General features: G+C 39.4%; 1 protein-coding gene and 1 pseudogene across 8 annotated transcripts in view; both read right to left on the reverse strand.

Annotated features, from left to right (window-relative positions):
- AHI1 (Abelson helper integration site 1) overlaps positions 1-24,305 on the reverse strand; it is a 218,610-nt gene that overhangs the window by 55,579 nt on the left and 138,726 nt on the right. For 7 of the 8 annotated variants that reach the window (XR_016395216.1, XR_016395218.1, XR_016395215.1 and 4 more), the window contains 2 exons: positions 14,545-14,707; positions 10,852-10,952 (listed from right to left, as the gene is read on the reverse strand). Coding sequence is in view for 3 of the 8 variants with exons in the window: in XM_089922020.1 (XP_089778146.1) it covers positions 10,852-10,952; positions 14,545-14,707 (264 nt within the window). In the remaining 5 variants the exon portion in view is untranslated. Of the gene's footprint in view, positions 1-10,851; positions 10,953-14,544; positions 14,708-19,891; positions 20,520-24,305 lie in introns of those variants that run through there. The other variant, XM_089922023.1, reaches the window with a different exon arrangement.
- Positions 19,889-20,997, reverse strand: LOC149747893 (rho-related GTP-binding protein RhoQ-like; annotated as a pseudogene).

The raw sequence follows: 24,305 nt of genomic DNA on the forward strand, positions 1-24,305 counted from the left end.
TCAGTGTCATCTGCACTGAGGGACACCAATAAGCACTTTAGCTTTAATTTACTTGGAAGATAAAATATTGCCTTAGTTCTCTTCAGATAAAGAAAACTTCACATATTCCTGGAATGTTAAAGTGAATCCAAGCATATATTAATTTTTATCTATTTAACATAAATTAGCAATTAAATCAACTGTATTTTCTTTGATAAATGAATTACTAAAGTAAAAACTACATAAATTGATTTTATTCTTTAGCATTAGGAAGAAGGCAATAATAATTATGATTGTATTCAATGATTTAGTGCACATGAACTTTTAGGTAGTTGGAAAATCTGCTACCACTGTCTATTATAAATTTGCTGTTGGACTTTAACACAGTAATAAAATCATATAATTCCCATGGTTAGGAATAATTCAGATGCACTCCTGGTACATGGAGAAGTAAACGGGAAAAATTTTTTTCTATATGAAGTGATTTTTGAAAATAGTGATATATAGCACAATTAATCCAGGCTTCAATAAACTACTTTTGGGATGAAGAGGGTAAATAAAAATTAGATGTTTTTTAGAATAAGGCAGACACATGCACACTGAAGGCAACTTATTCATTGCCTACTGTCTTCCTGATAGGTTGACAGAATTATCAATGTAAAATTTTGTGTGCATGTGTTTGGCTGGAAGATGAACCACAATGGAGTTATCTGATGCTTTGGGGTTCTGTGCTCTTGTTTTGAACTAAACAAGAAAACAGCTGTTTCTGAATACAACTGGAGTATGCAGTTTAGTTAGGAAGTCAGCTCTTTTGAATTAACCCAGCCTGCTCTTACTGACTTTATATGCTAAGCAAAATACTGAAAATAACAAAAACACTTTTCTCAAATGAAGAGATGAGCTATAATGGATATTTTAATAATTATCTTGGAATAGAAAAACTAATAACTATTATTCATTTAATGAGTTTTTAGAGAAAGAAAAATAAAACATCACAGTTAATTTCTTCACATTCACAGAAATAATCTAACATTCTTGTTGTAATTATTACTATACACCTGGCATTTATACAAAAACATAATTGGTTGTGTTAACACTGAAAAATTTATTGAAGGTAGAAAGTACTCTTCTATCATGGGTTTCATGTTTTAGAAATTAAAAAAAGAAGAAAACCAAGCATTTTCAGAAATTTAAAAAGAACCTGGGCATTTTAGGTATTAAGAAAAAGACAATAGGGCATCTCAGTACCTTGAAACTATGAAAAGAATACAATTGTCTGTGCTAATAAGAACAGATATCCAACATATACAAAAATAAACTCATAATGAATTAAAGACTTAAAGGTAAGCCTTGAAACCATAAAACGCCTGGAAGAGAACATAGGCAGTAAACACTATGACATGGGTCTCAGCAATATTTTTTGGATCTGTCTTCTCAGGCAACAAAAACAATAATTAACAAATGGTACTACATCTCACTAAAAAGCTTTTGCACACTGAAGGAAACCATTAACAAAATGAAAAGGCAACTATTGAAAGGGAGTAGATAATTTGCAAGTGATACATCTGACAGGGGTTAATATTCAAAATAATGTATGCAACTTAATATCTAACAAACAATCCAACTGAAAAATGGGCAGAGGATCTGAACAGACATATTTCCAAAGAAAACATACGGATGGCCAACAGGTACATGAAATGATACTCAACATCAGTGATCATCAGGAAAATGCAAATCAAAATCATAATGAGATATCACCTCACACCTGTCAGAATGGCTATCCTCAAAAAGACCAAAAATAACAAGCGTTGGCAAGGATGTGGAGAAAAGGGAACCTTTATGCACGTTGGTGGGAATGTAAATTTGTACAGCCACTGTGGAAAACCAGTATGGAGGTTTTAAAAATAGAACTACCATATAATGCAGCAATTCCACTTTCGGGTATTTACCTGAAGAAAACACAAATTCAAAAAGACGTATGCACCCCTACGTTCACTGCAGCATTATTTACAATAGCTAAGATATGAAGCAAGCTAAGTGTCCACTGACAGATGAATGGTTAGAGATGATGTGGTATATATACAATGGACTATTACCCAGCCATAAAAAGAAAATGTTGCCATTTGTGAAAACATGGATGGTTCTAGAAGGTATTATGCTAAGTGAAATAAGTCAGACAGAGAAAGAGAAATATCCTATGATTTCACTTACATGTGGAATCTAAAAAACAAATGAACAAACAAAACGAACCAAAAACAGACTCATAGATACAGAGAACAAATTGGTGATTGCCAGTGGGGAGGGGAATGAGGGATTGGGCGAAATAGGTGAAGGGGATTAAGAGGTACAAACTTCCAGTTATGAAATAAATAAGTTACAGGGATGTGATATACAGCATAAGAAATACAGTCAATATCACTGTAATAATTTTGTATAGTGACAGATGGCTGCTGGATTTACTGTGGTGATCATAATGTATTTATTAAATGCTGAATCACTATGTTGCACACCTGAAACTAATATTGTATGTCAACTATACTTCAAGAGATTAAAAAAAGATGTCCAAGATATATTGGCGAAATAAAAATATTAAGTATGATCATAGTTTCATCGAAACAAAGAACAGACATGAATAGACATGTATGTATACATATGCAGAGAACATTTTTAACAGGATATGCAAGAAACAGAGTAAACATGATTAGTAGCAGGACAGCGGAGTTTTATTTTTCATTTACACTATTCTTTATTGTTTGGATTTTTAAAACTATGAGTTTTAAAATATATAAAAGTAATATAAAAGTATATAAAATATAAAAAAGTATAATATATAAAAGTAATATAAAAGTATATTACTTTTACCTAGAGAAATGGAAATAAAAATAAACAAATGGGACCTAATGAAACTTAAAAGCTTTTGCACAGCAAAGGACACCATAAACAAGATGAAAAGACAATCCTCAGAATGGGAGAAAATACTTGCAAATGAAGCCACTGACAAAGGATTAATCTTCAAAATTTACAAGTAGCTCATGCAGCTCAATATCAAAAACACAAACAACCCAATCCAAAAATGGGCAGAAGACCTAAACAGACATTTCTCCAAAGAAGATATACAGATTGCCAACAAACACATGAAAGGATGCTCAACATCACTAATCATTAGAGAAATGCAAATCAAAACTACAATGAGGTATCACCTCACACCAGTCAGAATGGCCATCATCAAAAAATCTACAAACACTAAATGCTGGAGAGGGTGTGGAGAAAAGGGAACTCTCTTGCACTGTTGGTGGGAATGTAAACAGATACAGCCACTATGGAGAACAGTATGGACGTTCCTTAAAAAACTAAAAGTAGAACTACCATACGACCCAGCAATTCCACTCCTGGGCATATACCCTGAGAAAACCATAATTCAAAAAGAGTCATCTACCACAATGTTCACTGCAGCTCTATTTACAATAGCCAGGACATGGAAGCAACCTAAGTGTCCATCGACAGATGAATGGATAAAGAAGATGTGGCACATATATACAATGGAATATTACTCAGCCATAAAAAGAAATGAAATTGAGTGATTTGTAGTGAGGTGGATGGACCTAGAGACTGTCATACAGAGTGAAGTAAGTCAGAAAGAGAAAAACAAATACCGTATGCTAACCCATATATATGGAATCTAAAAAAAAAAAAAAAAAGGTTCTGAAGAACCTAGGGGCAGGACAGGAATAAAGATGCAGATGTAGAGAATGGACTTGAGGACACGGGGAGGGGGAAGGGTAAGCTGGGACGAAGTGAGAGAGTGGCATGGACATATATACACTACCAAATGTAAAATAGATAGCTAGTGGGAAGCAGCCGCATAGCACAGGGAGATCAGCTCGGCGCTTTGTGACCACCTAGAGGGGTGGGATAGGGAGGGTGGGAGGGAGACACAAGAGGGAGGAGATATGGGTATATATGTAAATGTATAGCTGATTCACTTTGTTACAAAGCAGAAACTAACACACCGTTGTAAAGCAATTATACTCCAATGAAGGGAAAAAAAAGTATATTACTTTTATAGTGTAAATCCTCAAATTAATTAAAATTTTTATACAAGGAACTTTAATGACAATTTTCCTCCCCAAATAAATGAATGCTACAGATTAATGCTTAGGCTATCAAAAATAAAGAGCCTAAAAAAGAAATGGTCCATGATACAAACACAAATAAACTAAGACTGTCAGCACTTCTTTTTTCCCAAACCTTCTGAGTTTCTTTCCTCCCTGATAGCAGCAATTTTCTTCCTTTTAAGAGATGCAAATTTACAGCACACTGTGATAAAAATGTTCTGGAATGAGCTTGAGGAAAACGTTCTCCTATATCCCTGTGGTACAGGTTAATTTGTCTGGGGATTCTCTAGCCAATTGTGGAGAGTAACAAACAAGGCCCGTCCCCTCCTCTTGCAGTGGAGAAGTCAAATGCTGCCATCACCCGCTAACACTTCAATGACCCAGACGAAATGTTAGAAGGTACCTGGTACATTTAGCGACAGAACAGGTGTGTTCCACTTGGAAGGACTTAGGAGATTCAGCAGCTGCCAAAAGGTATAATTTTACTTCTTATTCTATAGTTTGAATAGAAATAACTTAAAAAAGAAAAAAAAAACTACTGAGGAGGTATCTTTCCTTTTTTCCTTAAGAAGTATAGACAATACAATTCTAAAGACCTCCACATGAAGAAAGGGTACAATGAAACAAACATAAAACAGGGAGGTAAAAAAGCAAAACGTGGCTGGCTGTGCAGGTAACAGCTGTCTACCTGTGTTGCTGACTAGGTGGTAGAGGAAAAAGGGCACCGGCCTGAGAGCATGGAGGCCGAGCTCCAACCAGGAGGGTCATTCTGAACAAACCCCTTATAACCTTCCTGGATCTACCCTGATTTCCTCATCTACAAAGTGAAGGAGTTGACTAGAATCACCAGGGTTGATCTCTAAGGTTCCTTCCATGTCATCAATTCTATAATTCTACGAACTTAGGACCCACCCCTCCCAAGCCCCAATTCTAGTCACTTATCACAGATCACTTTTCATGCCCTTCTTTTTTTAAAAAAAAACCCAAACCCTTATATATGATAATAAAAATAAAACTTGCACATGAAATTAAACATCTGATAGAATTTGTGGTAGGTTTATAAGGCAGGATCTTGATAAAAATCAAACCATAACATATTCTGATAAAGAAACTAAACTGAAGAAATACAACTATGCCAGGTGCTAAGGAAGCCCAGTTACACATTTCTCAAGGGCTGGCTGTTTGTGTCATGACTCAGAGTATACCCAAGGCATTTTGGTTACCTGGGATGACATTAACGTTTCCCAGGGACTTCTTACGTACGTGTAGGTCATTCTTTACACTTTCTCCCACAGGGAAGCAAAATACTGTCTAACTATACATGTGGTACATTCCACATGTAAAGTTAAATACATATATGTAAGATTCTATTTTAACACATGGATTCAGATAAAGCAGATCAAATCATGTTCTTCAACAAAAGAAATCCTTGCATCTTAAAACTTAAAGCCTTATTTGAGCTCTGTCTTATCCATGAGAACTTTTCTACTTCCTTCCCTAAATGTATTCTTATCCTTTGCAACTTCCTTGCTTTACCTATTTTATGTTTTTAAATGTTTTACTTGCATATCTACAAGTTCTTTGAGATCTATTAGAATTAGGGTTTGGGAAGCAGTGGGATAGCCTGAAGCAGACCTCAAGGGTCAAGTTGGACATCTGAAGAATTGTTTGTTGGAATATGAATATAAAGGTCTATTTCAAGCATGGAGATCAGTCTGTGAGATGAAAAGGCACAGAGAATTAAAAAATCAATTACAGTCTAAACTAAGACTATGATGCAGCGAGTTCTGCTAAGTAGAGCAGTGGCACAGGCAGTGAGAACTGGGGAGTCTGAGAAGCAGGTAAGAGGTTTCCATCCATAGGAACACAGGCGTCTCAGGAAGAGGCAGCCAGAAAGACACTGACAGAGTTCCTTATATCTCCTCTGGCTGAGGCAGAATGAGCTCGAGGCTGTTGGACAGGAACATACAAAGGTGGGGGGTAGGTAACCCTAATTTCAAAGGTCAGCATGATGCAGAGTTGGGAATACCAGTAAGCCAGTAAGCCACTACAAGTAAAGGTTGTGTCTTTCATAGCATCTCACACAGTTCCTGACATAGACTACAAATCTTGTTAGCTGTCACAACGACTCTTTGCTGATGTTATAAATGCTTTCATTGCATTATATGTCTTTAGGTTAAATTTATATTAGCATCTTCCTAAATTCTTAAATCTGGTGAATTCCAAACAATGGATACTAATATACATGCAACATTTGCCCACAGCCACATTTCATGCCAGTCCTTTCAACTGTATCCCTTGTAGTCCCATACTGTTATAGGCAACCATCACCATAAATCCTTGCTGGATTTGAAACTGGAGTTTTACCAAGAATTGTTTTTGTTTCAGTTCTTTGCAGCATAAGCTGTTCATTCACGCAGAACCCAACCGTGAACCACGGGGGCTGGAATTAATACTGGCCTCCTCTTAGCTCTCTGCTGCTGATTTTAGGCTATTATACTTTAAGAGCGCTCCTCCTTGGGTGCCTTGACATTGGCTATAACACCCTCTATTTATCTTTGCAGCTGTTACCTTTGGACCTTGTGGTCACTCTAACACAATGCTTCTCAATGCTGGCTGTACATTACAATCACCTGGAAAGCTTTTGCAATCTACCCATGCCAAGGTCCCATTCCAACCCACTTAAATCAATTTGTGGGTGTGGAGACAGACATTTATTTATTTATTTTAAAAAATTTCTCATGTGACTTCAATGTGAAGCCAAGGTTGCTCTAACACAAGAATTAAGAACTTCAGCTCCTGGTTCACCTGTGTCCTCTTCATCCCAACTCTTGGCGACCATCCTCGAATTTTAATGTCCAAGAGAACAACCTGCCCGAGAGTCTGGGTCCTAATTCCTTGACCAGCTCAATTCTAATAACACGTCCTTTGATTTCACTCCAGCTCTTATACACAACTCTGTGGATTTACCATAACTTTGGGTTACTTGACATCTGATACATAATATTAAATAAGCGAAAGAATTTCTGGCTTTACAGAATTTTTTTTTTTTTTGGAACCAAGCAAATAAACCACTTTATTTTCAGCTAGTGGAACAAAAACCTGGAATTACAGGCGAGCCCCCATTGCAGCAGTTCACACTGTCGTGAAAAGTTGGCTTACAAAGTCCTTTAATGAGTTCCTGCCTTCTTGATCTGCATAGTACATCGGTATCTTCTCCATAGATGGGAAGGTAACCATGGCTCCTCTTCTCCAAAAAATTAGGTTTAAGTTAATGGTATGACTTAAGGAGCTCAAGCCCATCTAGCTTTATCTGGCTTTACAGGCCGTAGCTCCAGTTTGTTAACTGCTTTCCTGTTTGACACTTTCCTGCTGCCACTTGGGTGTGGGTGGCTTGCTGCAAGCTTGCAGAGAACCCTGCTTTCTAAGTCTGCCTGTCTTCTCCTGACTGCACGTCCTTTCTGGTCCACGTGACCCTCCATGGTGTGTCACTCCAGTGACCTGTCTGACCAGTGTTACTGAGCCTCTTATCCTCTTCTTCCCCATCACCCCCCCCACAACAGCTCCAGTTATGCATCCGACTAAATCTGCCTTCTCCACTGCTAGGCCCTAGATGCTAAGCGCTACTGAGAAAAAACCCAACTGCACATTCAATCCAGAATGACGTCACCTGAATTTTTATGGCATCCAAATAGCAGCTCCCAGAACTACTCAGGAATCTCCTTATATGTCCCCCATGAGCCCCTGCTCCTGCTGTCCTTACAGGTATTCTAACAGTCACTACTCTTCTTCCTATCTCACTCGTATGACCCTCACATTTGAAGTGGACCTTCCTTTCAGTTTTGGAGAACATGAAGATATCCTCAATTTCGAGACTTCCACGCTATCAACTTACCTGCATCCTCTTCCACATTTACCTGTCTCGGCGGGGGGCTGATGCTCTATGCTCAGCACAGCCAGACAATCTAATCCTTCACTGAGGGGGCTGTCCTGGGCATTCTAGGATGTTTAGCAACATCTGTGACCTCTACCCATTAGATGCCAGTAGTACCCCTCTCCTTGCAGATATCTGCAAAAATTTCTCCAGGCATTGTCAAATGTCTCCTGCGCGACAAAATCACCCTCAGTGGAGAACCACTGCTCTAAGCCAAGACTAATCTATCAACCTGTCTTCCCAATAAAAACTTCCTGCTTTCTCTAAGATCCATGTGTGCTTTCTTTATCTACCTTCAACCTGAACCTATCCTACTGGCTTTGACTCCTTAGGGTATCATTTTATGTCATTCCAATATTTAAAAAGTCATTCCTGGAACCAGGTCTCCCTCCAGCCACTGCTTGACTTTTTTTTTTTTTTTTTCCTTCAAGTGAAGAGGCTCTGGGAATGACTTCCACGAGTTCACTTGCTGAGGCCCATTCTACTCTTCGATCCTCCTACTAGTATGAATCCATGACACTAGTGCAAAGGTGTCAGGACCCTCCTGATGTCCACATGCTGAGACCCTAACTAACTGCCTGTTTCTGAAACTCCTGTTCGTACCCTCCTGGAACCTCTATTTTCCCCTGGCTTCCAGGCCACTTCTTTCCTTCCCCTTTGATTGCTCTTTTTTTTTTTTTTGCGGTACGCGGGCCTCTCACTGTTGTGGCCTCTCCCGTTGCAGAGCACAGGCTCCAGACGCGCAGGCTACGCGGGCCTCTCACTGTTGTGGCCTCTCCCGTTGCAGAGCACAGGCTCCAGACGCGCAGGCTCAGCGGCCATGGCTCACGGGCCCAGCCGCTCCGCGGCATGTGGAATCCTCCCGGACCGGGGCACGAACCCGTGTCCCCTGCATCAGCAGGAGGACTCCCAACCACTGCGCCATCAGGGAAGCCCTGATTACTCTTTCTTAATCTTCTTCCCTTCACCTGACTGTCCCTTAGATATTGAATACCAGTTAAGTGTTCCACTGGGATTCTGTCCTTGGCCGCCTCCTCTCATAACTCTTTCTCCTGTGCTATCTCCTTCATTACAAGCTTCAACTTTCCTGATATAATACAATGGATACATTAACTCCTCCCATTGTATTCTGAAGCCCTATGTTCTCTCAAATTCCAATCCTGAACTTCTGGCCCCCTAGGGAATATTTCTACCTGGGAGCCCTACAGACACCACTAACAAATCAAGATATCTAAAACAACTCATCACATCCTACTCCCACCATTCCCTGTCTCTATCTCCCCAAATCTTCCTTACTCTTTTATTATTTCTGTGGTAGCATATCCATGCAGTTGTATAATAAAGTCAGGGCCCTTAGCACAAGCCTAGATTCCAACTTCACTAATCGCATCCAATCAATCACAAAATCCTGTCAGTTTTACCTTATGACCCCTATCCTCCACATCTGCACTAGTTCAGGCTTTTGTATTTTATTTCAATGGATTCATAACCAATTTCCCTGCCCCAGGTCTCAGCTACCTCTAACTCAACCACCGTGCTACCACTAGAATGGTATTTTCATCCTGTAAATCTGTACATGTCACTCCCTGAGCTGCCTTCTCCAGGGATCCCCTCTCTCTGAAGGCTACAGTCTAAGCATCTGAGCAGAGCACACTAGGCCTGGCTCCTGTATCTCTCTTATCCTTCTTTCCATCAGACCCCATGCTCACCAAACACAACCATATTATACCACACCTTACTCAAGTTATTCCCTTTGCTAGAATGTTTTTTCCTATGAGCATCTACCTAACACATACTTTATCATCCTATAAGCCTCAGCTCAAGCCTGACCTCCTCTGGGAACTCTTCCTGGACTCCCCGGAGAAGATTTAGAGTATTTCTTCCTGTGTGTGTCCAAAGCATCATGCACAGATCTTCATGAGAGTTCCTACCATAGTCTGCTGGAATCACCTGCTTGTAGGAGTATCACCTACCAGCCTGTAGGCTACTCAAGGGCAGGTGCATTGACTACTCAGTTTTTTTTCAGTGAGGACTAATAGTGTGCTTAGCGTGGAAGTAAGCACTCAACAAATATAGAATGAATGGCAGGACGATACATGACAGGTTCAACTTTTGATCACGACATGGTATTTGTTAAATGTATATATATATATGCCTGCTAGTTCATGGAGTCAAAAAGAACTGAAGTTATTCAGTCTAAGGCAAGAGCTAATGTCACATAATAAAATAAGTTAAATAAGGTAATATATATGGTGGTACAGTGCTTATAAACTTTTCTACCAAAGCACTACCAACAACAGAATTCTGCCTGATATCCTTGAGGGAGCTGATGGCACAGGGTGAAAAAACATGACATTTCTCTGGCTAAGAACAGATCCGTATTTATTTTAACCTGAAAGCATTTAAAATTCCTAGCAAGTTAAGAGGAATGATCCAGGAAGATAGGACATCTTTAGTCTATGAGCCCCAGTCATTGTTAGCATAAATGTGGACCCCTCAGGTGGGGCTGAGGACAGTGTCAGTATCACAGTTACAGAAACGTGGAGAGTGGAAATAGCGTCACACTTAAAGTCTCAAGTTCTACTTTGGGTTCTCGTCCCCTCACTTGGGGTTTATTTTAATTTCTCTGAGCCTCCTCAGTTTCCTTATCTGGAAAATGGCTATAATAATATTTGCCTTATATATTTCAAAATGTTGATGCCAATATTAGAAGAAATAATAATGTAAACAATGAAGGATATAAACATGAAAAATAAAGTAATATTTCATCCAGAGAGAGTGAAAATCAAAGTACATGGAATACATAGTCTTGCAAACATTTACCTTTTGTGGAGCTGAAAAAGCTTTTTCCATTTTGGCTTTTTCCTTAGGGGTTAAAGGAGGGGATCGCTCCTTTACCTCTGGAGGCTGTTCTCGATAGAGTGCTGGAATTGAACAAAGAATTCATGCAATCAAATCGATGAGCACCGTTCCACGGGGCAAAACAGCAATGGGGGGCAGACAGGAAACTAAACACACTGATATTCACACTTCCCTGGTTTAACAGTAAGCTACCCAGAACTTATTGTTAAGGCGATTTGTAGTCTTACACATTCCTCATCCAAAGAACACAACTTATGATTGGCAACTTTTGATCAGCAGGATTTCAGAAATGCAGAAAGTGTCATTTTCACTTACTATGTATGTGGTCATGCATATGCTTATTTGACCTTAATCCACATTTACCAAGAACCTGCTATATGCAGGGTCATCAGCTAGCTACTGCTGGAGGAGATACGAAGATGACCAAAGACAGTCTTTGCTCTCAAGGAGCTTACAATCTGGTCAGAGACAGATATGTTCACAATTAACTGTAATATAAAACTGACTGTGACATTATTCTGAAGAGAGATAAAAACAAAGACAAGTTCTGATGTGGGGATAGCAAATGCTTAACGGAAAAAGTGGTAGGTGTGTCAGACTGAAAAATAGGGAGGATTTTGCCAGGCGGAGGTGTGGATAAAGGATAATTTGTGAAGATGGTATGAAACAAGTAAGCACAGGGCTGGGACTATACATGACACAGGATCCACTCAGTGTTGGATCTAAGATTCTTATAAGATTATAATCTGTATAATCTACTTAATCTACAGGTGGTGTTGAATCTAAAAAGTTATGTGGGAATTTTAAAGGGCTAAAAAGGAAATCTGTTTTGGTTAAATGACTTGGGCAACTCTGAATTGAGAGAAAGTGATAAAATACACCTGACCAAAATTCTAAAATTATAAGCTACATTAATGGGCTTTGTGTGTGGGCGGACTTTATCATTGGGTTTCTTTATCTCTTACTGGAAATGTTAGATGTGATTAAGGAAATTGATCAAGTTTTCCTTTCCAGTGGCTTAAGATACAAAGGGAATGTCCTTTGTGATAACAGGGTACCGATGTCTTCTATTGGGTCATTCTCTTAAAGGACATGGCTTTCAACTGAACAGTTGATAGTGATTATGTATGTATGTATAGTATGTACACACACACACACACACACACACACACACACACACAGTCCCTTAGATCATTTGCTTTGCATATTTGGCTTCAGATAAAGATAAAGGACAATTTCTCCTACTATTTTCAGAGCGGAATATGCTGCTGACAGTCATTTTTTCTCTAATGTTAAAACTGGGAAGGTGAGTTTTTGTTAAAAAGTAGGATAAAAGGAGAGGAAAAGGGCTTCCCTGGTGGTGCAGTGGTTGAGAGTCTGCCTGCCGATGCAGGGGACACGGGTTCGTGTCCCGGTCCGGGAGGGTCCCACATGCCGCAGAGCGGCTGGGCCTGTGAGCCATGGCCGCTGAGCCTGCGCTCCGCAACGGGAGAGGCCACAACAGTGAGAGGTCCGTGTACCGCAAAAAAAAAAAAAAAAAAAAAAAAAAAAAGGAGAGGAAAAGAACCCCTGATGAACTGAGAATTCGATCGTATTCTCAGGTTTTCTGAAAAATTTTTGTTTGTTCTGGCTTTTGCAAAGGCTTTTTCAACAAGCAGTGACTGATGCCAAAAGAAACCATCAGTTATTCCGGGGTACAATAAGGAGTTACGGCAACTGAAGGATGGCCACCGCCTGAGACACGGAATTGACTTCTGTACTCGGCCACCAACCATGGTCACTGCAGTATGCTTCAGAAGTCCCACTTTGGTTCTTATGGAAGAAAACCAAATTTTATTGAATCTTTAATCCCCTGTGGATCAAACATCTATAGCCTCTCAATATTTGCAAGCCTAAGAGGTAATTTCTGCAAACTAACTAGATTCTAAAGTTAGCACATAACACCATGTTGCCTGGAAATACACAATCTTTTTATACTGTCAAGTTTCCACTTGTATCTGAAAGAAACAACAGATTGTAATAGCTAGTTAAAATGACAGATATACTCCAGAGTGACTAAGACTGTGCAGGCAACTCTTGATTTAAAAACAGAAGCTATCGCTGCAGAACTCCAGCTGCTGGTCCTGAGAGAAGCCCTCACTGGGAGGGGAGGGAAGCAGCCTGGATATCTGAGATGACCTGCAAGTGAGAAGTGCTGAGTTTACAGGAGATGACTGGGAATTAACCTGTCCCCAAATTTCTTCCTTCCACACTGCCTTAACTTTTCTCCAGTCTGCATCCTCCTTTAAACATAAAACTATACCTCAGATAGAGTTTAAGAGCTATTAGTCATTTACTGCTCAGGGAATAAAACCATGGCACAGAGGAAATTAAGAATTTTGTTATGAGAGAGAAAGAAGTGGGTAATTTTCGAGACAATTAGCGCTTTGGAGGGGAGGAGTATGCTGAAAGCGGCAGATAAGCTGGGGAAGGAGCTGCAGTGAGATCTAGAGCTCTTGGGGAGGGAGCCCTGGGAAGGGCCGGGTGCAGACCTGGAAGGTGGCCCAACAGAAATAATTTTATCTGGGCCGGGCCCAGCACCCAGGATTCATGGAAGAAATTCTTTCTCCTTTTCTTCATCTCTTTTCCCTTCAAAGTTCAGAACTTAGGTTAGAAATCAATCGTATTTTTGTTCAACCATAGTTTGGGTTGAATGGGGTTTCAGAGACTAGCCTGAAAACCAGCTACTGCTTATAATAATTACTTTGCAGAAACGAAAGACTTAACAATAAACATTCAAAACGTAGCGTGTTCTCGAGGCTGCTTCTACTATATTTTTCAATCGGAACTATACGATTTTAGTGTTTCTGGAAGAAAGCTTAGAGATGATGGAGCTCAGCTCCCTCGTTCCATGGGAGGAAACGGAGGCATATCACTATTAGTTGTCAAGGTAGGATTATCATTCAGTTCTCCTGACCGCTGGGCATCGTGCTTTTCCTACTACACACCAAGTTAACAGCTGATGGGAAGCGTTCTTCTGAAGAAGCACTGCTATACTCCTCCCCTTTCTTCAGTCTTTGAACTCTTTTATTTTCAAACTCTCTGTGTTAGTTCTATTTTCTCCTCTCAAGGCCTGGAAGCAAATCTACAGCTTTCAGAAACTCAGATTTAGAATTTCTTCTCGGGCTCCTTTCTTTTACCTTTCACAAATGAGGGCTTAATTTACTTGAGAATGGAACAATCTATTGCAGTTTTCTTAGAGCAGGTACCAGCTAGGCCTGGGGATACAAGGTAAAAAGAATGGGAGTTGACAGCTAGAGGTTCTTAGGTGTCTGTCAACTGAGGAGTCTCTGCGGCAAGAGGAGAGGTGACGTCAGTGTGTGAGCATCAGGTGGCGGGGAAAAGGGGCTGAAGGAGGGTGGTAGCTAGATGGGCAGGTCCCCTGGGATGGGAAGTCCATGAAGTAGATATTCCAATCTCAGAATGTAATAGCTTTTGAGTGTACTAGTGCCCCCCTCCCCTTTTATTCTTTTGCAACATGAGAATGAAGAGCAATACCCATCGGTAAATGTATGCAAAAGTGACAAGACAGCAAGTTAAAGCGTAGAAAATGATAAAATCTTGGACTATCAGTTATACCATATTAGTAAACCAGGAAGGGAGCATAAAACTTACTTTCACTAGCCACATGATTAGCTGGAAAATAACCTTCCTGTCCCTTTCCTCTGCTGCCATACCACCAGTCTTCATTATCTTTGAAAAACACTCGGATAATGTCTCCGCGATGGATGGTTAGTTCATCTGATCGATTCGCTGTGTAGTCATAAAGGGCCACTACCTAAGAGAGAGATAAGACCACCACAGCTTTATCACAACTGTACCACAGAGAAAACCCCCAACATTCACTTCCTCTTGCAGAAGAGCAGCTGAAACCAAAGCAGTACTTTGGTGAGTCTGAGGCTGTCTCAAGGTTTGCTAATGGGATCAGGGGTGGTGGGAACACAGCAGGAGAAGCAAGATAAAAGACTGTGGGATTGAGAAATGGTTAAGATCATTCAATACACTAAGATTAGCTTCAAAATAGCAGATGTTAATTTTTTTTAAAGTAAATTACTTGTGAGGCAAATAAAAAAAAGCTCACACATCATTCACTTGCTTAAAATTGTTTCGTTCTACCTTTGGTCCCATTCCCTGTGCTAAGCAGACGCATCTGAAAAAAAAAAAAAAATTCTCCAGAACGTCGACACTTTAACAAAAAGGAAAAATTCAATGGAACAACCAGTTTACATAATTTCATTGTGATCACTTGGGTTTATTGTTAATGTCTCTTTTTGAGATGTATTTCTATACAAATACCATTTTTGGGGTATTTTATATGACTAATCTAAATCTTCCCCTACCTTTAAAAATACCTTTATAAGCTTATACAAATTTAAGAGGAAAAACCCTTCTATGAGAATCCGCTTTCTCTGTTTTGTTACAGTAGTCACTATATGTATTTTTTCTTTTGAAAAACCAAATTCAAAATGAATGGCTGCATAGGAATCTACAAATCCCTTACAGCAGTTACAAGAAGGAAGCAGACCTCAACCCGTTTTAGACGTGATGCAGTGTATAAAGTAGGACATAATACACACACTAAAGAATAAACTACTTCTACTTTTTTTCCTATGTAAATGGAATTTGAAAATTTACAGGTTATACAACTACATACGCAATGGAAAATTATCATTGCAGTCCTCTGCATTTAGGCTGAGTACTGATTTATTCACTTAACAGGTATTTACTGAAATCCTAACGTACCTGGTACTGTGTTAGGGACTGAACATACAGTGATAAACAGGATAATTTCTAGAAGGGGTACCTTGCTTAGGCTTTGCAGGTGAATGAAGGATAATCAGGAAATAGCCAGTTGAAGAGGCGGAAAGTGTGTCTCAGGCAGACTGCACCCCATGTGTGAGAGTCCCGGGAAGAGAAATCCCAAATAGCTCAATATGGTGGGAGCCTGGCATTAGAGCTAAGAGTCTAGACAGAAGGTGGGAGAAGCTGAGGCTTCAAGAGTCAGTAGGCACCAGATCATACACACTGAAAGGTTCAGACTCAGAGTATGGGCAACGGGAAGCAAGGAATGCCATAACAGTTCTCAAAGCTCTTTGTGGTGCCTTGAAATTAATTTGAACTCTTTATTAACACATTAACCAGAAGACCTTAATGGATAAATCTGGAATTAACTGCTGTCACTATACAATATAAGGGCGGTAATGATCATTTAAGCGGTAAAAATACAATTCTTATCGCACTGCTTAGCACAGTCCCTAGTTTACAACATGCTATGCAGGGCGCTGTTTAAAATTTACACATCTTTTGTAACTCTCAGTATATTGATGCCAACTCACTTATGTAAAAGTGGAACTTTTAACTTTTCCCATGCATTCTTCCTTTTCCAAACCTCTTCTCCTGTATTCTCCTGCATGGCACCAGCACAGAACAGGAAAGCCAATAAAAATGTTCTGAGCGCCTGCCATGTTCTGGGTCCCTTGCTAGTTGCTTAAGTGAGTTATCTTACTCAACCTTTGTGACAATCCTGTGAGGGCAGAAATTCTTATTTCAGTTTTACAAATGAGAAATTTGATACACATAGAAATCTAGTAACTTGTCTAAAGTAAACTACTAAGTGGTAGAATAAACTCGTGGGTTTTTTCTTTCTTTTTTTTTTTTAAATGAAATACATTTATAGGCCATCTTTACCTAGGATCAAACATGGGAAAGCAGCAGCAGAGAGGAAGGGAGGAGGGACAGGAGATCCTAATCACTCATGAAAGATAAGACACATTTTTGGACAGCAGAACTTGGGCAGCTGGCTGTGCTGAGAAGATTAGCTCCCCTGGGTCACCTGCAGGCCCCACTGTGCCCCTTTCCCGACACCTGAAACCCAGTCCGAGAACCTGCGTGGGGATTTGTTCCCACTGTTCTTCATCCTGGTGTTCCTATAAAAAGAGGAAGAGATACCAGGAGCATACGTGCACAGAGAAAAAGGCCGCTTGAGGACACAGCGAGGAGGAGACTGTCTGCATGGCAAGGAGAGAGGCCTCAGAAGGAACCAACCTGGCCGGATACTTGATCTTGGACTTCCAGCCTCCAGAACTGTGAGCAAATAAACTTCTGTTGTTTACGTCACCCGGTCTATGGTATTTTGTTACAGCAGACCTGTCAGACCAATACATAATACAGCCTCACAACCTGATGGTGTCAGATGAATCACGTGTTACCAGCCTCTTACGCTACTGCAAATGGGCAATGCCTCATTTGCATCCATCTTAGGTCCTTCCCGGCTTACAGTACTGTGTTCTACACTGTCGTAATGCTATCTCCTGATGTAGAAATAATGTCCTTGACACCAAACTCCACAACTACGATCCTTAGGAGGGAGACTACACCCCCCAAAGCAGTCTTGCTTTGTCACCATCACACCATTACTGACATTTAGGCACAAAACAGCTTCACAATGAGGAGTCAGCGTGTTTCACGTGCCAACAGCCCACAGGTTGGCGGCAGTGGAGCTGTGACCATTCTCTCATCATACTGAAGACACGTGACAAAATCCACACGGCTCATGAGAATCTGCTGGTATTCCAGTGTGTGTTTTTATCAAAATGTTCTCACCATTTGAAGACCATTACTCTCTTCTGAGCATCACAGTACATACAGTAAACTCTGCTTGTTTTATTTTGGTAGTGGATTTTGCGTAAGTCACGTCTTCCCTGTCTCCAATTAGATTTCATTGTCATCTCGCTGTTTTAGGATAAAGTAAAGCTCCATTGGGAGCTTTATTCCCCAAGTGTTGGAAGACACAGTCCCATGCAGAGGTTTGTTTTGAATTCATACCATTTCTATTTTCCCCTTATTTTGGTAGGTTTTGTCACAGAAAATCTGTTTTGACCATTCTCTTGAGAAGTATCTTCTACAATGTACCCTTCTGTGCACACGGTGGTCTGGCACGTGGGTATGACAGAACATCCTCAGTACTATGATCCAGATCTTGAGCTGACAGGGCGGTAATGAAATCTTTCAGTAATCTTTCTTTTTAGACGTAAGTTTAAAAATATGTGCCCATGTTGGTAATGATAGGTCTGGGAAATAAAATGTTCCACAAAATCCACTTGGTCACATTTGACCACTATTCACATATTTGAAACAGAGTTCCTTCCTCTTCTCAAAGCTTGCCGAGTTGCTTGGGCACAATCATTCATGGTGGAAGTGCCACTGAAAAGCTTTTTTTTTTTTTTTTTTGACATAGTTTTTGGTCTTCATAGCAGTGCTTGCCAGATACTACTTCTTGGTTTAAGCAGAGTCTGCCAGGCTGTTATAAGACATTTAGGGGAATTCCTTTTTGCATTATCTTCTGAGAGATTTTTCATTATTACAGTCGTCTCTCTAGAATTCTCAGTGGTTCCTGAAACCATTGTACCTAAGGAACATTAACCACTGTCCTGCTCAACAGCAGCAGATGTTCCTTGCAATGTTATCTGTGATGCAATCCAAAAATCAATATTCATAATGACCCCAAGTCATTCAACAAGCTGTGCTGAATAAGTCATACACTTGAGCACTTTCCCCTCCAACACGGCTTCTGCTGGCTCCATAATCGTCGGGGAACTTCTTTGCGCCGACCTGCAGCCAATGAAGCATCTGGATCCCACCCCCTTCCCTCTGCTTCCTACTTGCTTAACTTGATTTCAGAATTCTGCCCTCCAGAACAGTGAAAGAATACATTTCTGTTGTTTTAAGCCACACCATGTTTGTGGTAATTTGATATGACAGCCCCAGAAAACTAATACATATGAAGTTTACTTTAGTGAGTACTAGATTCTTTGTATTCCTTTAAAGAGTATTGGAGGTTTTTCTGGCATGTAGTTACTTGAGATCAGTTTGACCCCTTCCAGGTTTGCTTTTAAGTTGTGTTAGAGCAGATGCAGGAAGACTTTAGGACTCAATAAACTCCACTACTAAGATATGATTCTCCTGATAATTCCCCCTGATGCCCCACATTATTAGGAGGTTTTTCCATTCTGGCTGGCAGGACTGTGAATTATTCCCATTCTGTTGTGTAGGCTACTAATTTCCGATAGTTCTTTCCTTATGGAGTTTAACCCCATGTAGGTGCAGATCAGTACTCAGCCAATGAGTTATTAAGGGTACTTCTTATGGTTACTGGCAGGATTATTACCAATTAATGTAAGGTGAAACAAAAAGAAACGTCTTAGTAATTATTTTATTTTTTGTCAGAACTCTTGTTACAGGTATTTAATGCACATTAACTAAAATGTATACATTTTCAGTTTTCATAATAAATGCAATTATGACTTTATTACACTTCTGGTATTCTTAAAGAAAAAGCACATCAAGCTTTAATATAGAAATATTTAGGTTACACTTAACTTCTGGCTCAAGTGTAATAAAACTTTTGTTCTTTTTTGATCTTATACATGTTCCCCTCAGGGATGGCCCATCTCTTGTAGGCTTGGAGGGACCTTTGGCTACATGGTTGGCCTTGTTGTTTCAACACTCTGGATATACTAAAAGAGAAAGCAACTTACATACAAGAACAATTAATTGGAGCAAAGGGAGAAGATGCTTCTTTGTGCAGATTCCATAAGGACTATGCAGAAGTATGGATGGTCTAAGCCAGGCAGTTATATTGATAGCACTGTTTTTCACATAGTTAACAACATGGTGTGGTTGTAGCTTTTTAAACTATGAAAGCCCAGAGAGATTGTACTTTCTAGTTGAAATAAAGTTATTTAGAATAGATTGTGGCTTCAGATGCATTTGCTGCGTTTTCGACCTTGGAGAAACATCCTTAATGAATTTTATAGAATTTTGATGGCAGGGTTTTTAAAAAAAATCTCTTTCAAGTTTTAAACTGATTCATTATTTATAAGAGGTCTGGGTACAGCTGTAGCATTTCATATGCTTTCTGAGAGAAATGGACCATTTTCTTGGCCACTGGAGATGCTTCTCATGTAATCAAACAACAGTTTATACATCTTGATCCTATTTTTTTTTTAACTGTGTGTTTCTTTGGAGTTAAAATGGCTGTGATAGCCTCACCAAACACTTCAATCCCTGATGGACTAAAGGTGAACATTCCACATAGCAGCATGCTCCCATTTCTTTTTTTTAAAATTTTTTTAAAAAAATAAATTTATTTATTTATTTTTGGCTGCATTGGGTCTTCGTTGCTGTGCGCAGGTTTTCTCTAGTTGTGGTGAGTGGGGGCTACTCTTTGTTGTGGTGTGCAGGCTTCTCATTGCGGTGGCTTCTCTTGCTGTGGAGCATGGGCTCTAGGCGTGTGGATTTCAGTAGTTGTGGCACGTGGCCTCAGTAGTTGTGGCTTGCGGGTTGTAGAGCGCAGGCCCAGTAGTTGTGGTGCTTGGGCTTAGTTGCTCTGAGGCATGTGGGGTCTTCCCGGACCAGGGCTTGAACCCGTGTCTCCTGCATTGGCAGGCGGATTCTTAACCACTGCGCCACCAGGGAAGTCCTTGCTCTCATTTCTTTTGCTAGTTTCCACCCTTGTTCCAGACACAGGTTCTTCTTTCATATCTTTCAGTCTTGCTATAGTTTTGGGGTCACCTCGGAGATCTGAGTTCCTATTAATACAACAGGTATATTTAGTGTGTATTCTTTAAGTTCTGTTACCCACTCCTCTTTCACATTTTGAAACAAGGCTACATTTACCACAGAGAAGCATATAGGGAGGACATCAGTCATCGGATAAGATAAAAGCCTCAGATGATCACAGTCTTCTTGTCTGCTCTTAGTCTTTCTGTTTGGCCGTGTCACAGAGAACCAGGAGGTACTAATTGTCCCCTAAGGTGACACTGACTGCGTAGCAGTTGAAGATGGCAGGCATGTAATCCTCCAGGAAGGCGTCGCTGGCATAACTCATGGGTAGGCACATCTTGCCCGCCTCCCAGTCGCCAACCACCATGTACCTGAGCATCACTGCACTGGCCCATGAGCTATGCTGGGCATGGTCTCCCCACTTCCACCAGTCCCTTCCCTGGCTGTGCCTGCTTGCTGTCCCCCAGTAATATTTAACAAGTGAAATAAAATAAGCTTTAGGAAAGTCTCATTTCTCAATTATGTCAAGCAATGTTGGGTCTTTATTACTAAAATAGAAAAAAAGAGCAGGTAAAAAAAGGTAGTAGAAAATCAAATTTAACAACAAATTCTAAATTGTACAGAAGTACATTACTAAACATTCAAATGACTCCTTTACTAATAGTGACACTGGGTCTATATTTTATTTCATAAGAAGAATGGAAAAACATATAACCCTACTTCTAGCACCATGTGGTAGAAATATATACAGTCTCTTATAATTATTTCCATGAACACTAAGAAAGACAACTCTACAGATATTCATAAAAAAAAACTAAGGTCCTGTTATTTTTAACTGATTTATCTGGATAATAATAGATTAAGAAAACAGAGATAAAGCAAGTAAATAATTGCACAGAGTTTATTGTCTCTGTACCAGACAAACTATCTGTTCTATCCTGCTACGTAATGCTAGTATATATGAACCTTAAACACCTCATCAAACAAATATTTGAAAATATTTAATTCCAAATACCTTCTGGTAAAGTAACTACTACGGGTAATGGAAAAAAACACGAAACGAGGAATCGAGACAGTGAGTTTCCAGTCCTGCCTGGGCCTCCAAGGCTAAAACATATCTTAAAACACTCAAGCTGGATGTCTGTAAACTAAGGGGTTTGGACCAGATGCTAGGTGGTATCCCTTCCAGCTTAAAAATTCTATAATGTCAGGTATTCAAATAACTATTCCAAAAGAATGGCATTCACAAATTTTAACGTAAATTCAAAATATTAATTTGTTGGATAACAGTGTGCCTGATTATTTGTGATCATACATGAATTAGAAAAGCTTGTTTGTTTGCTGCAGTACTACACAGGAAAAGCCTCTTAGTCATAATTAAAGAAGAATAGTGATAAAGCATTTCTTTGGAATTTACTGGTTGGAAATACTTCTTTCTTCTTTGATGAATAGAAATGATTGAACTTTTGGACTTCACAAATGAAGCTACTCATTTTATATGATGACTGGTATTAATTAAACCTCTTCTTACTGGAAATCACAATTCACATACTTTGTTACAGTGAATCATTAGTGCTTCATTGAAAAAGGCTCTAAAATGTATCTTTGTGTTGGTTATTTCCTAAAAAAACAAAAAAAATCAAGAGAATGATGAAGACCTTTATAGACTGGACTACAGATTTTTGTTTTGTTTTTTGTTACTGAAGAAAGATGACAGTGTACTTTAATTATTTTTCTTGGGAGGGACAGCAAAAGGAGAATTATGAATCATTGGTTTAGACATGGGTGCTCCAAGCGTGGTCTCTAGATTAGCAGTGGCAACATTACCTGGAAACTGGTTAGAAATGCAAATTCTTGGGCCCCATTCCAGACCAACTGAAATATTGTGGGGATGGACCCAGTAATCTGTTTTAACAAGGCTACAGGTGATTCTGATGTACCTTAAGGTTTAATTAACTTTATTTCGATAACCTACTTTATAAAACATGTACATTTATTTTCTGCACATATCAAGTATGTGACTGAATGGTTAAGAAACATAATTTAAAATATAAAACCAAATCTTATAACAAATTGTTAACAGGCAAAACTTAAAAACGTAAACCTGTTCCTCCTTTCCTATTTTACTTATGTTTCTTAGTTTCCCTTGTAGCACTGAAATGCTAAGTCCAGATTTGAGTAATATAACATCTACTTCATCATTTTTTTTCAACAAGCTCATGCTCAAACTGCAACTAGGAGTTATAGTAAACATTTCTTAGGTTCCCCTACCATCTTTTAAAGATTAGCAAAATTTTTAAAATAGAAAAACAAGCAAAAATTGAAAGATTAAATCTGTTTATCTAGCAATAATTATTAGATACATATTGTGTCTGAGGTACTCTTATAGGCTGAGGAGACAGAAGTGAACACAGTTCCTGTCCTTGGGATATTCCGTTTTATGTTTCACTGTTTTTGGTCTGGTGGCCCTTTTTAAAAACGGGATAACCTTAGTATTTGTACAAGTTACTCTGCTGTTTCTCTACTTTTAAGTTGCCAATAAAGAGTACTAGGGTGCATGCTGATATTGAATATTAAAATAATAATTTATGAATTACTTCAGAAAAGTATAATAAATTTCTTTAAATTCTCTTAGCAAACCATGAGCTATGAGTAAATGTAAAATCAGTAAAAAAAAGAATCAGTTGAAGATAGTTTTAAACAAAAATAAATTCAAGTAATTGCAAACAACATATTATTCAGTTTATACACAGTTTTAGTAATTATAAATTTTATACAGTTCACAGTTCAAAGCAGTGGTTTATAGAGATTATATACAGAAATATATCCCTTATGATAAATGGAATATTCTTTTTTTTACCCTGTTGCATTTATAACTTGTTTCTATTTTCCTTAGATGCTACTTTCCTGGCCAGGTCCTTTCTGTTGCCATATTGTTATGAGAGTTAGTACAAATTTTTAAAAAAATACATAAACATACAAATTTATAAATACTAAAATAAAAATTATTGCTTCAAGTTTGTTAAGGATATAAACACATGAATATATAAATGATAAAAAATTTAAAAATAAACATATAGGGACTTCCCTGGTGGTGCAGTGGTTAAGAATCCGCCTGCCAGTACAGGGGAAACGGGTTTGATCCCTGGTCCGGGAAGATCCCACAGGCCACGGAGCAACTAAGCCCGTGAGCCACAACTACTGAGCCCGCGTGCCTAGAGCCCATGCTCTGCAACAAAAGAAGCCACTGCAATGAGAAGCCCACGCACTGCAATGAAGAGTAGCCCCCGCTCGCTGCAACTAGAGAAAGCCCGTGCGCAGCAACAAAGACCCAACGCAGCCAAAAATAAATAAATAAATATATTAAAAAAAAATAAACATATAGATAGATAAGTAAGTTATACAAGGGTCTTCAAACAGACTTGTATTGTTGCAAAACTAGTTAGGAAAAGCCTTTTCTAAAACTGAATAGGCACCTACAGGAACTAAAAAATGTTTGTATGAGCTACATTTCCATTTTTCTTTGAGAGTGAGGTATGGGTGCATTTCTCTGTGCTTAAATACACATAATAGAGATAACAGACTTATCACTTAAAAATAACGTAAGGTCTGGGGCTTCCCTGGTGGCGCAGTGGTTGAGAGTCTGCCTGCCGATGGAGGGGACACGGGTTCGTGCCCCGGTCCGGGAGAATCCCATATGCCGTGGAGTGGCTGGGCCCATGAGCCACGGCCGCTGAGCCTGCGCGTCCGCAGCCTGTGCTCCGCAACGGGAGAGGCCACAACAGTGAGAGGCCCGTGTACCGCAAAAATAA

Source organism: Delphinapterus leucas, chromosome 12 (assembly GCF_059928025.1).
Source record: "Delphinapterus leucas isolate spDelLeu-1000000601 "Yukka" chromosome 12, BTC_Dleu_Yukka2, whole genome shotgun sequence".
NCBI lineage: Eukaryota > Metazoa > Chordata > Mammalia > Artiodactyla > Monodontidae > Delphinapterus > Delphinapterus leucas.